The sequence below is a fragment of the Boleophthalmus pectinirostris genome, unplaced genomic scaffold (assembly GCF_026225935.1).
Source record: "Boleophthalmus pectinirostris isolate CB_2022bp ecotype Guang Dong unplaced genomic scaffold, ASM2622593v1 HiC_scaffold_2, whole genome shotgun sequence".
Taxonomy (NCBI): Eukaryota; Metazoa; Chordata; class Actinopteri; order Gobiiformes; family Gobiidae; genus Boleophthalmus; species Boleophthalmus pectinirostris.
In genome coordinates, this window is record NW_026571152.1 from 35518979 (window position 1) to 35533615 (window position 14637).

A 14637-nucleotide genomic window follows, 5' to 3' on the forward strand; every position below is an offset into this window, starting at 1 on the left:
GATGATGTAGGAAAATTGTGTGTCCAATAGGAACTTTGTTTTCGGTCAAACACATGCACTCCGTCCATTTTGATTGGCCCAAACTTTGCCAAAGAGTGTAGTGCGTCAAAATGGACGATGTTCTGAGCGTCTTTGTTCGTAACAATTGAAAAAGCTGCTCTAAGTGCAGTTATTTCTCGAATAAATGGCATATTACGCAACTTGGTCTGCTTAAGTGCACATCCCTTGTTATTTTTATTTAAAAGGTTTATTTCACTCAAAATGTAGAAATCCAAATGTAATAAGCACCATGGAAATGCAGGAAATGATGTGGTTCTGTGCCCTGGACCTGACACCAGCTGTTTCCATGACTGGCACCAGGAAAGTCATGGGGCCATTGCCATTTTTTTTTTTTTTTTAAGAGCAATACGGATATTTTTAGTTTACTTACAGACTTGATATTTTGCACTTTTGTAGCTAAGGCCCTAAATTAAGCATTTTTTATGTCCAAAAAGTTGTTTATACATGTTTGCTTTTTTGTTTAGTTTTTTGTTTTTTTGTATTTCTGGTCCTATAGCTTTTATTACAGCTGTATGACACAACTACAATGTACAGATTGTGAAATAAGAGGTTGTACTGAAAAAAAGGATGTATAAAGCTTCATTAGAGGGTAAAAGGAGGAGTTTTAATAGCGAAATTAAGAAAAAAAAAAAGAAATCCAGACGAGGACAGATGTACTAAAATTGCCTTTAGGTCTGGAAGGGTTAAAAACTACAACTACATGACACCACAAGTTGGAATAGAGCATTTTGATCTTCGGAGACGTAGACAGACTAATAATAAAGCATTACTCTAACATGTGTGAATGAGAGAAAGCACAACTCCAGGTCTGTTTCTGATGAGATAACAATATCATAACATAACTTAAAGCTCACGAGAGTCAACTTTACGTAACATACTGTAGGTCCGTTAACATGACATAAAGGTGATTTGTTGTAGAGTTATATGGAGTATATCATGAATGCAGTCCTGTATCTGTACTATATATGCTCATTATTCAACCAAGCAGAAGCAGAAAACAGCTATTAGTGTGTGTATGTGATAATTAAAACAGATGTCTGCATATTTGTCGGAAAGCAGTGACTAAAGTTGACTTACATGCGTGCGTAGTGAACATAGCAAACTCCATACCGTACCTATAGTCTTGCATATTCATGGAGTAACAGCAGAAGAGCTCTCAAGCATAAATTGACATATCATTATCACACTAAGCCCAAGTCTCTCTAAATGCAAAAAAGCAAACGCTCGTTCTGCCTAATAGTACTACATTATTACACAGAAATGACAAGTGCTGATTGACTGTGTTTATAGCATGTGCCCAATGGTCTGTGGAGCAATTGATTTCATTACCGCACAGTGCTGATGTAAGGAAAAGACGATTTCGATTTTAAATAAACATGTTTGCAACTAGAGAATATTAAAGGTCCTATATTACGCTAAATTGACTCTTGTGGGCGTTAAGCCGTGTTGTAGTGCTGTTACTTCATCAAAAACATACCCGGAGTTGTGTTTCGTTTCGTTCACACATGTTGGAGTAGTCCTGCATTATTATCAGTCTCTATACAGTCATCTACATTGTGATGTCATGAAGTGGTAGTTTTCAAGTTGACAGCTACATTTTATATTTTGTTGAGCAGAGATTTGCAATTCCAGGCCTGAAATTATCCAAATGATTCTGGTAAAAGTGCAAGGAGTTTAAAAACCCAGTGGAGGACGTCCTTGGATTACCACATGACATCACAAGGTGGAACAGGGTGTTTTCAGTTTGAGACAAGAACTCAGCCTAAATATGCAGGATTTGTGTGTTAAATATGTCGAATGAAACAAAAGCAACTCCAGGTCTGTTTGTGATGAGGAAACAACATTATAACAAATAATATAGAAAAAGCGTAATACAGTATACTGCCCTACAAAATAATGTTTGGTCAGAAATTAATTAATGTAATTTTGGGGGGTATTTGAGACCTCATTTCTACTATGAATAAATATCGTGAAAAATATTGAGCTCAAAATTGATATTTGCCCCTGATTTGGCAGTTCCTGTACTCCACCTACCGTCTCCGCTCGATTTCATTTCTCTCCAGAGACTAGGTCAGGAATCAGAATACACTAGCCGATGTGCAAGAACCCCGGAAGTTGTAGGCCGCACACTGACCAATCAGCGAAGAGCTGTGAAGCCATGACGTCAAACTCAAGCATCTGTCTGGGTCTCTTTTGTGGTACAGCACAACAGTAAACAAAGCAGTCGAGATGGATGTAGACAAAGACATATATTCTGTGTTGGCAAAGATTCCCGAGATCGAGGATTTAAAGCCAGAACAAAGAGAATGTTTGGTGAATTTTATCAAGGACCAAGACGTTATTATCCTTCTTCCTACGGGATTTGGTGCATTACATACGTCACGACCGAATAGCAGTGATTGGTTAAATTATAAAAAAGTACCCGCCTACTGTCGAGTGAATGAATCCTAATGCTGTGAGGTCAGATGGTTTCCACAAAGTGAAACCAGCTGATGAATCAGGATACTCCTTTGTATCATGTGCCAATAATAAGGAGTCGTGTAAAGGCAAAAGGCTTGTATTTTGTTTTGATGTTTTGAATGTGATTTAGTTCAAAAATATATTTTATTTAAAAATCCAACCTCTCACCTCCTTTTTTGTTGTAGCTTTGGCACAAGGTCTTAACACATTAAATAAATATACCTTTGTATTCAGTTATACTTCAACTATCTTTAAATGAAAGTATTTTGTGTATTTATTCATATTGTACAGAGTATACTGCATAGTGACTTGTCTGTTACTGCACGATCCTGATCAGCACTAAACAGGAAATCCAAAGCTCTTCTATATCATTTCAAACAAACACCACGATGATGAGACCTTGGTGAGGTGTTCTTATAATGAATGTAAGTCTTGGTGAAAATCAAGTAAATAATAATGATCATGTCAGTTTCTGCCTTTTGCCTTTTGCACAATTCCTTATTTTTGACTCATGGAACTGACAAATAAGGGTCAACGGTCAATTTTGAGCTTAATATTTTTCCCATACAAATATTTCTTCGTTATAGCAACTACCGTATTTTCCACATTATAGGGCGCACTCATAAGCCTCTAACCCCATCAAAAAACGACCAGAGGACCCTATACACGAATCCACTCAGGTGTCCCAGCACGACTTCAGTAAACTACAAAGCAGCACCACCAAACACGCGACCGCACAGCGAAAAACACCCACAGCCACACTCATCACTCCACGCCGACGAGGAACGGAACGGAGGAACGAACCGAAAAAGCGAGTCCAGTGTGCCACTTCTAGACACGACTGAACAACTGAGTCACTGCGAACACGCCGACAATCCGTTGGTCCCAGACAGCACCCTCCCTACACGCCACAACTGAACAAAGCCCAGAGTCACCGTGAACGTGACAAACAAAATCCCACTGACCCATCCAACTGTTGTGTTTCGTTTAAAGTTGTTTTGTTTAGTTTTTTTTTGTATTTCTGGTCTTATAGTTTCTATTACAGCCATATGACACAACTACCGCATGAAGATTGTGAAATAACAGGTTATACTGAAAAAAATGATGTATAACACTTCATTAGGGAGTAAAAGGTGGAGTTTTAATAGCAAAATTAAGAAACAAATCCAGGCGAGGACAAATGTGCTAAAATTGCCCATCTAACTGTTGTCTTTCGTTTAAAGTCCGGTGTGGTTTATTTGTGAAAAAAGTTTGAAAAATACGTTAGTTGTCAAATTTTGGGAGCACTACCTATTATACTTTTGCCTGGACAAAACAGAAACTGTGAAGTCATTTTTCTGGCGAGTTAAGTTTTGCCTTTGTAGAGAAGTATAGGCCCTTTAAAGCATTTTTGTTGTTGTTTTTTTCTCGCCCTAACACGCAACATTTTTCTCTTTGTTCGTCTGCAGGTTCATGACGGTGGTCGCTGTCTCGTTTCAAAAACAGCCGATCAGCTACAGCCTCCTGATCAACCCCAGCAGCCTTTTCAGTATCCGGCAGGAGACGGGAGAGATCAGCTTGACCAGGACCCTCGATTATGAAAGCGATCAGAGGAGATACCTTCTGATGGTTCGCGCCAGTGAGGAGCCGGGCAGCCTGAGCACGGCGACGGAGGTACTCGATCCAAGGAGAATCCCGTTCTTTAGTCTGTTATTGCTGTGCACTTGACTGTAGTGCTGTTACCATGGGATACGGTGACCTCTGTGTCCAATCAACACGGCGTCTCCTGCGGGTCTAGTCTACCTTCTGTGTGGATGTTAAAGTGATTTATTAAGAACCACACGGGCGTCTTATTGATACTGTGCAGCTCATGTCATCAACAGTCCCTGGGGGTGTGATGCTAACTGTGAGCACTGCTCTGTCTGAGGCTTGTTAGACTTTAAGGGTGCGTTGTGTAAGTAAGTAAAGTAAGTAAGGCTACGTTCAGACTGCAGGGCTTAATGCTCAGTTCTGATTATTTTGTGAAATCCGATGTTTTTGCGAGGTCGTTCACATTTCCAATTAAGTGTGACTTGTATGTGATCTCCAGTGTGAACATTAAATGGCCCAAAAGTGTCCCGCACTGGAGAACACGACGACGTCAACCGCAGCGAGTGTGATCTGTGTTTACGGAAGTTGTCCAAACATGGACGCAAGCATTGAACACCTGGCGATTTTTAGAAGTTTCTCTCGTACCGGAGCCAGAACATGAACAACTTACTTGTTTTAAGGAGGAGATTGAGAAGGAAAAGGACGAGGTTTTTGGCCGTGGCGTTTTGTGGGACAGCGGCAGCGACGTCCGTTGAAAGGAACATGTAGATGCGGAGACGTAGCCAAGAGTGGTGAGTGGCGATGTGCTTCGCTTCAGTGACACGGAGTTCATTAACAATTTTCACCTACTTCAGTGCAGAATAGTGACATTTGTGGCTTGTTGATAACGTGTAGGTGGATGAATGCACTTTGGCCGTTCAGACTGAAGTCACATGTCAAAAGATCAGATATGTATCGGTTTCAGGACCACATATCTAAGTGTCCTGGGTCGCATTTAAAAAAAATCGGATCTGTGTCATTCAGACTATCATTAAAAGATCAGATACAGGTCACATAGGGGTAAAAAAATCTGATTTGGGTCACTTCAGGCTGCAGTCTGAACGTAGCCTTTGTAAATCTTTATTTATATAGCACCTTTCACAGATAAAAAATCATAAAGTGCTTTACAGAGCAAAAAACAACATAAAAACAACATGAACAAGAACAGAGGAATTACAGACACAGTCAACTAAAAAGCCAGTCTAAATAGCAGTGTCTTGAGCTGCTTTTTAAAAGAGTCTGTAGAGTCTGCCTCACGTAGGGCTGGGGGCAGGGCATTCCATAATTTGGGAGCCACAGCCTGAAAGCACACATTACCCCGAGTTTTAAATCGGGTCTTTGGGACCATCAAGAGGCCCTGACCGGAGGACCAGAGGACCGGACGGTGCAGGCCTGCAGTAAGTCCCTGATGTACTGGGGCGCCTGTCCATTTAAAGCTCTGTAAGTTAAAACCAAAATTTTAAAATCAACAAGGAACTTAACAGGAAGCCAGTGCAGTGAAGATAAAACTGGTGTAATGTGAGTTCGCCTGTTTGCTCTTGTTAAAAACATTGCAGCCACATTTTGTACAAGTTGCAGCCGCTTAAACGTAGATGCATTAAAACAAGTAAAAAGAGAATTACAGTAATCTAAACGAGATGAAATAAAAGAGTGAACAATCATTTCAAGATCAGCATTTGATAAACCTGGTCTGAGTTTAGTGATGTTCCGAAGCTGATAAAAACAGCTTTTAACCACTTGGCTGCAGTGCCCCTCCAAAGACATAGATTTGTCCAACAGCACTCCAAGATTTCTAAGGCTGGATTGGACTGAGGGGCCCAGTGAGCCGAGGTGATCCTTAACTAACTTTTCTCGTGGAAGATTCGTCAAATGCTTTTCTCCATAAGTTATTAAACGCTTCTATCTTCATGGAGACCAAATCAGACCAAATTACAGGATAAGTTGTGTTCGTTTATCCATCCGTCTCCCTCTCTGATCTCATATATGACGTCATGTTCACACTGCCACCGTTTTATTATGTTCTGTGTGACCTCTGAGAAAAATGTAGATGCTCTGTTCTGTGCAGAGCGATATTGCTTTGGAACAGGCTCCCCCAAACCTTAACTGTTCACAAGCATGAACCAAGTTTTAAGAAAATATTAAAGAAATATATTGGAAATTGTACATAATTATATTTAGTCACTAGTCATGCATTGTAATTTATTACCTCCGCCAAGGAGGTTATGTTTTTGCCGGCGTTTGTCTGTTTGTTTGTTTGTTTGTTTGTTTGTCTGTTAGCAACATAACTCAATATGTTGGAAATGTGAAAAGGAAGAACTGATTTCATTTTGAGGGTGATCCAGAAGAAATCCTGGATTCTGGATCACTTTGAAATTTTAGTTAACATTGTGGTAAATGGGGCCAAAAATTTTGTTTCTCAATACCTCGGTTAATTATTGACCAAACCCCATGAAATTTGACTCAGGGATGGACAATGGGATCCTCTTTCATATTCCAAATTGAAAGATACGAGACAAATATTTATGCAAAACACAATTAATATGAGGGGGACTGTAGTCCTTGGCGGAGGTCTGCGCTCTCTGACTGCTTTTCTAGTTGGATATATTATAATTGTAGTAGTGTTGCATAGTGCAGTATACTGTGGAACAGGACTGTATGAAGTTATGTGTGAACTTTATTATAATGGAACATTTTATTGTAAATTATGCCAACTTGGGCCCCAGGAAGAATAGTCTTTACCTGAGTAAAGACTAATGGGGATCCAATAAATAAATAAATAAATGCTGACCGGAAAGCTGTTGATGCTTTAGCATTGGCCGAGTACCAGGCGCTCCAAAATAAGTCTGTGCTTCAACTACACAACCTCGAAGAAGAGTTCAGAATAAATAGTATAATTCAGTACATTAGTGAAGTGAAAGCATTGGTGTCACGTAATAGGCGATAATTGCAGGAAATGGGCTAAAAACATGGGGGACACTGACTACCAAACCCATAGACGGCGATACAGATGCAGTAAGGTATTGTAGTAATACTACCAGACCCACAGGCAGTTATACAGACGCTGTACGGTACTGCAGTAATACGAGTGACTGAAATGGTCATTTAAACCACCAAAGCTTCCAAACACAATGAAAACAGTTCATACTACAAGTGACAGGCATCTTAATTTCTGTCTCGGAAACCTTGCTTGGTCTCCTCTGAGCTCTTCCGAGTTCCGCCGTCCGAGGAAAAGGGGTGTGACGGTGCATGTCGTTAGGCAATGTCCTTGGACCTCTGAGTCGGATGGATAAACGAAGGCCCCATTAGATCTGTGGAGAAGTGAAAATGCTCACAGTCAGAATGTTGTTTCTAAGTATTTTTCAGCTATAAAACCACCTCTAATTGAGTAAATGTAAGGTAGAGCTGTTTAATGTCACACTGTGGAACATTTCAGGTAGAGCAATATTAGCATTTCCATAGCAACAAGCAGGTGACGGACCTAGAGTGAGCAGATTTTCAAAATTGAAAACTGGGACACACCCGGGTTGGGATGTTTGGTATAAATACAGTTGTGAAAAGAGCGCGCAAAATTGTCCATTCTCGGCTCACTTTTGGGTTAGTATAAAGTCTAAATCGGTGTTTCCCAAACTTTTTTTTTTCTGGGGACCCATATTTTAAAAGTCGCAAACCTTCACGCCCCAAGTCAATAGACATTATTTGTAAACCACAAAATAAAGGTGGATTTGACCATTATTGAACATAAATGAGGATATTTTATTGTCGACTGAGTGATCGTGTCTCTCTGAACAATTAGTATTACTCAAGTTTTAAACAATGAAAAACTGTAACTGAACCTGCAATAAAAGGATCCATAAGTCGCCTATTTGTATAAAGTATATTTCAGACCTACATGCAGATCGTGACAAGGCGACCCAAAAAAAAAAACTCTTGCGACCCTCCTAAAGATTTCGTCTTTGGGAAACAACGATCTAAGGGACGTTTGTTGGTGCATTTGTTCACTTTACGGTCGTTTTCAAGCGCAGTTTTCTCTTATTTTAGCTAAACAAATGACAATATATCCTTTTCTTTACTGCTGATGGGGAACAAATTGGTCAAAAATGGGAACACCGAAAACATTTCTTGTATAAAACTGGGACAAATCGGTGGTTTTGTATAAATCTGCTGGGACAAAAGACACAGGACTCAAAACTGGGATTGTCCCGGGTACATAGGGACATCTGGTCACTCTGGATGAACCTCCAACCAAAAAGTAACGTAGTGCAGCTTTAATCTGAGCGTTATATCAATGCAATCTGACCAGAAAGGCCAGACTCAGTTGGAATTCACAGCAGGTGAGCGGATTTGTGCTGTTAAATAAGTCTCTCACACATGAAATTACAGCCACGGGCTTCCTAACATTAGCCAACAGTTTTTTCAGTTAGTCACTCTCACCTTTTTGTTGAAAATCAAACACCTATAAAAGGACCATGAGCGCTCGTATTCATCACAGGCTCCGGAAAATGTGCGGTTTAAATCCATTTTGTATTTTCCAGACTCGTAAAATAGAAATACATGTAGAACACCCCCAGCGCGATGTCACTGCAAACCATCAATATGACCACATCGAGTGTAAAAAGGACCAAACCACAAATCTTTATTCCACTGCTGCAGACTTGCCGTTTATTCACCAAGATTATACAATATGGCATTAAACTTGTCTATCTCCATGGAAACTGCAGACACACATTAAGAATAGATTTTATTTTTAAATCTGAATAACATGTGGAATTGAAAATATGGATAGATACGTTTAATGACACACTGTGAAACATTCCAGAGAGACAAATAACATTTCATGCACACAGGCAGGTCATCTTATCCAAGAAAACTTACATAATTCATCTTTAAAGGTCCTGTATTACACAAAGCTGACTCTTCATTGAAACCAAACCAGATCAAATTACAGGTCAGATCTGTGGAGAGGCGGTCCTGCTCATAGTCAGAATGCATGTTTTTCTCTGCATTTTGAGCCGTAAAACCACCTGTAATTGAATAAATGTAAGGCAGAGCTGTTTAAAGTCATACTGTGGAAGATTCCAGGCAGAGCAATGACGTCTCCATGGAAACAACCAGGTGACGGACCTTGAATGACTAGATTTTCAAAATTGAAAAATGGGACACACCCGGTTTGGAATGTTTGGAGATGCAGACAGAGGTAACAACATTTTATTTACACCTAAGGTCAAAATGCTCTCTTCCACCTTGTGATGTCATGTAGTGGTGGTAGCTTTCACAATAACATCTACCAAAAACACAACTCCAAGTATGTTTTTGATGGAGATAGCAGATGATGCCACTTACAGGTCAGATCTACTGCAAACTTGCTCACATTAAAGGTAAATTGTGTAACTTTTTTGGTGGAGGGTCCGTCACCTGGTTGTTTCTATGGAGATGTCATTTCTTTGCCTTGAAGGTTCCACAGTAGGACATTAAACCTACAGTGTGCGTATCATCCATCAGAATACAAACTGAAAAGTTATGACATCAAAAATTACAATCACGGAATGAAATTTTACGTTTTCTTCAGTACGAATACAAATTCACAGACTTGACTCGACTGTCAAAAAATTCGTCTTTACTTCACAGGTAAAAGAAACATCAATTGAGATGCTGGATTTTTGCGTCGCATATGGACTGAACCAGGACTAAAACAGGACTAAAACAGGACTAAAACAGGACTAAAACAGGACTGAACCAGGACTGAACCAGGACTGAACCAGGACTAAAACAGGACTAAAACAGGACTGAACCAGGACTGAACAGGACATAAAGAGGATTAAAACAGGACTGAGCCAGGACTAAAACAGGACTAAAACAGGACTGAACCAGGACTGAACCAGGACTAAAACAGGACTAAAACAGGACTAAAACAGGACTAAAACAGGACTGAACCAGGACTGAACCAGGACTGAACCAGGACTAAAACAGGACTAAAACAGGACTGAACCAGGACTGAACTAGGACATAAAGAGGATTAAAACAGGACTGAGCCAGGACTAAAACAGGACTAAAACAGGACTGAACCAGGACTGAACCAGGACTAAAACAGGACTAAAACAGGACTGAACCAGGACTGAAACAGGACTTAAAACAGGACTGAACCAGGACTGAACTAGGACTGAACCAGGACTAAAACAGGACTAAAACAGGACTGAACCAGGACTGAACCAGGACTGAACCAGGACTGAAACAGGACTAAAACAGGACTGAACGAGGACTGAACTAGGACTGAACCAGGACTAAAACAGGACTAAAACAGGACTGAACCAGGACTGAACTAGGACTGAACCAGGACTAAAACAGGACTAAAACAGGACTGAACCAGGACTGAACTAGGACTGAACCAGGACTAAAACAGGACTAAAACAGGACTAAAACAGGACTAAAACAGGACTGAACCAGGACTGAACTAGGACATAAAGAGGATTAAAACAAGACTGAACCAGGACTAAAACAGGACTAAAACAGGACTGAACCAGGACTGAACCAGGACTGAACTAGGACTAAAACAGGATTAAAACAGGACTGAACCAGGACTGAACCAGGTCTAAACCAGGACTAATTTATTTTATTCTAATTGATTTTATGCTCAACTAAATCCAAATACGCACGGATTTCTATCCTACTCACACTAAAACTGAATTGTGTAACTTTTTTGGTGTAGGGTCTGTAAACTGCTTGTTTCTATGGAGATGTCATTTCTCTGCCTTGAATATTCCACAAGTGTGACATTAAACAGCTCTACCTGACATTTATTCAAGTACAGTTGGTTTTAAAGCTCAAAAATACCTACAAAAACAAACATTCTGACTGCGAGCGGGGTCGCCTCTCCATAGATCTGACCTGTAACTTGGTCTCCACGAATTGTCCGCAGCTCCAGGTCTGTTTTGGGATCAGAAAAAAATCGTATATGTGCCTTTTAAAGAGTGTTTGCTCGGGGTGACAGTATTTTAACCTCACCAGGGCGAGGCACTTCAATGTAATTCAGTTCCATTTATTTTTGTATAGCTCTCCAATCACAGAGAGATTTTGAATAGAACATTTTTGGGGGAATTTTGTTTGTGCAGTTATTTACAGTTCGCATGACCTCTCCCAACAGAAATGAATCATGGCTCAGCTTGGACTTGCTGTGAAAAATGTCTGAAAGCTTAATAATTCTACCTTGCCTTGAGTTTGCTTTTTGAGATCGATCCTTTCGCTGAATAGCACCAAAACACACCATTTTAGACGTTTGTTTTTTTTTTAATCCAAATTGCACTTGCCTTGTCATCTTTTAACCGAATCACATGGACTAAAGCAAGACAATCCGTTCTCACAAAATGCATTCTAAGAGATTTTCTTTATCGTTAAAATTGACTTTTGTGAGCTTTTAGTCATGTTATAATGTTGTTATCTCCTCAAAAAACATATGTGGTGTTGTGTTTTATTCCATTCAGGCATGTTTGAGTAATCCTGCATGATTAGGCTCGAAATGCTCTGTTCCAGCTTGTGATGTCATGAAGTGTTAGTTTGCAAGTTAACAGCTCCTTTTTACCTTTAGTTCTGTAAAGATTTGCAATTCCAGGGCTGAAATTATCCAAATTATTCTAGTGAAGGTGTAGGATTTGTGTGTTAAATATGCAAATGAAACTAAACGCAACTCCAGGTACGTTTCTGATGAGGACACAACATTATAACGTAGATCAAAAAGTAGTATAATATGTCCTTTTTAAAGCTGAATTGTGTAACTTTTCTGGTGGAGGGTCCGTCAAATGGCTTTTCTGCATGGAAATGTCATTACTTTGTCTGGAATGTTTCACAGTATATTGTGAAACCTTCAGGCGTACAGGCAATATCCCCCTAATTTTCCATGTGTCTGCGCAAACACACTAACTCCCTGAGCAACATCCGACATGCTCCCCCGTGAAACAAAACAACAACAACAGCAACAACACAAAAAAACATGCTCAAGCTTCAGCCTACACCTTTTCGTTCTGTGTATGTTAAATGTGACAGTCTGTGAAATAATGTCAGAATATACTGTACCTGTGATGAAATAAATTAATCAATCAATCAGTCAATCAATGTGCGTGCTGAACGTCTGGGCAGTGCGTGATCGCCCACAAATGCACCTTAGAGCAGGGGTGTCGAACTCATTTTGGTCCGGGGGCCGTATCCAACCAACTTTGATCTCAAAGGGGCCGGATCAGAAAACTCATGTCATATAAACCCCAAAAATAACAATAAGTTCAAATATTTGTGCAGAGAAACACAAATCTATTACATAAATCTTTTTTAATTGATGAACTCTTTCTTATTATAAGTTTATAATATTATGAACAACCTGAAACTTTAAGAAAAATTCAATTTCAACACAATGTTTTAACATGAACTTGTATTTAATAAGTCAGTTTTTCTTGGAAAATCCTGCACTCGGCTCCACTTTTCTCATTTTTGACATTTGCTGATGAGGGTGTCACGGTCAACAGTCAAAACGATCGTCCTTTAAGAGCGTTTGGAAAGAGACAAGTCTTCATTTGTGCTGCTCTGGTGGGAGGGGCCACGTACAGAGACGCTGGAGACGCTGCTGTGATAAACACCACAGAAAATGACCAATATTTTAATAGAAAATATAATTAAAATATTTTAGTAGAAATCACCCAAGGGCCACATTAAAAGTCTTGGAGGGCCGGATCTGGCCCCCGGGCCTTATGTTTGACACCTGTGCCTTAGAGGGAATACTGTATACAGGTATTAAATCTCTATTCATGGAGACCAAACCAGACCAAGTTACAGGTCAGATCTGTGGAGAGGCGATCCCACTCTTAGTCAGCATTTCTGTTTTTCTAGATATTTCTGAGCTATAAAACCATTTGTAATTGAATGAATGTAAGGTAGAGCAGTTTAATGTCACACCGTGGAACATTCCAGACAGAGTATAGTTACACCTTTAACACCTTTATTTATTTATTTTTTCTTTAACAGCTTTTATATTTTCCACATGACATCACGAGGTGGAACAGAGTGTTTTCAGTTTGAGAGAAGAACGCAGCCTGAATATATTTTGGATTTGGGTGTTAAACATGTGGGAATGAAACAAAACATTTCCAGGTGTGTTTCTCATGACAACATAATTACATAGATCAGACGGTAGTGTAATATGGGCTTTTTAAAGGTGCATTGTGTATTTTTATTTTATTTTTTCTCTGGTGGAGGGTCCTTCTAACGCTTTTCTTTATCTTTTTATATAGATAGATAGATAGATAGATAGATAGAGATATAGATATATAGATATATAGATACAGATATATGAACGCTGAACGTCTGAGCAGTGCAGAACATTGTCAATTAATTTCAGATCAGTTCAAGTTTATTTATATAGCACATTTAAAACATCTTCAGCTGACCAAAGTGCTTCACATACAAGTCAACAACACATATACAGAAAACAACAGACCAAGTTACAGGTCAGATCTGTGGAGAGGCGGCCCCACTTAAAGTCAGAATGGATGTTTTTCGAGTCTATTTTTATTTATTTATTTTTTTTTTTTTGAGCTATAAAACCACCTGTAATTGAATAAATGTAAGGCAGAGCTGTTTAATGTCACACTGTGGAACATTCCAGACACGGCAATGACACATCCATAGAAACAAGAAGGTGATGGACCCCCAACCGAAAAGAGTTTGAGAGAAAAACTCAGCCTAAATCTATTTGGGACTTGTGTGTGAATGAAACAAAAAACACAACTCCAGGTCTGTTTGTGATAAAGAAACAACATTATTATAACGTAGATGAGAAAATAGCGTAATCTGGGCGTTTAAAAAGAGCCATCTGCTGCTAACACTGCCCAGAAAGTCAACATTGAAAGGGCTGAAGTGATCTCTGCACTGACCTATTGACTCCGCAGTGTTAGAAATAGCCACAGAAGAGTTTGTCTGCAGAAAAGCAACGCCTGAATGAGTCTGAAATGTTAACAAGGCAGCCATGTTTCCTCCAGTGATTGTTTACGCGGTTTGTTTCACCCTTTTGCTCCTGTTTCCACTCCCGGCTCTTTTTGTCAAGTGTAATCTAGAAATCATACGCGTAAAATATAGAGCACAATCCAGGAACCTCATTGGAATAATAACAAATCACTATTCATGCATTCAGTGGAATCTTAAATTATTGATTCGAAAGATTTTGTTTCTCAATTATCAAGCAACAGACTTTTCTGTTGTGAGAGAATATAAAAAATATAGTCTTCTGTCTGCGGCTTTGGAACGAAAGGGAAGTTTTATGAAAATTGTTAAAGAGGCATAACACAAGTTTTCTGATTTTGGGTCTGCCACCTGCTGCTCTAAACCAGGACTAAACCAAGACTGAACCAGGACTAAAACCAGGCCTAAACCAGGACTAAAACAGGTCTAAAACAGGACTAAAGCAGGTCTAAACCAGGACTAAACCAAGACTAAAGCAGGACGAAAGCAGGACTAAACCAAAACTAAAGCAGG

General features: G+C 39.5%; 1 protein-coding gene across 1 annotated transcript in view; it reads left to right on the forward strand.

The window, feature by feature from the left end:
* Window positions 1-14637, forward strand: part of LOC110165906 (neural-cadherin-like) — a 456074-nt gene that overhangs the window by 130504 nt on the left and 310933 nt on the right. Inside the window, exon 4 of the mRNA XM_055155988.1 lies at window positions 3969-4173. Coding sequence (XP_055011963.1) covers window positions 3969-4173 — 205 coding nt within the window. The remainder of the gene's footprint in view (window positions 1-3968; window positions 4174-14637) is intronic.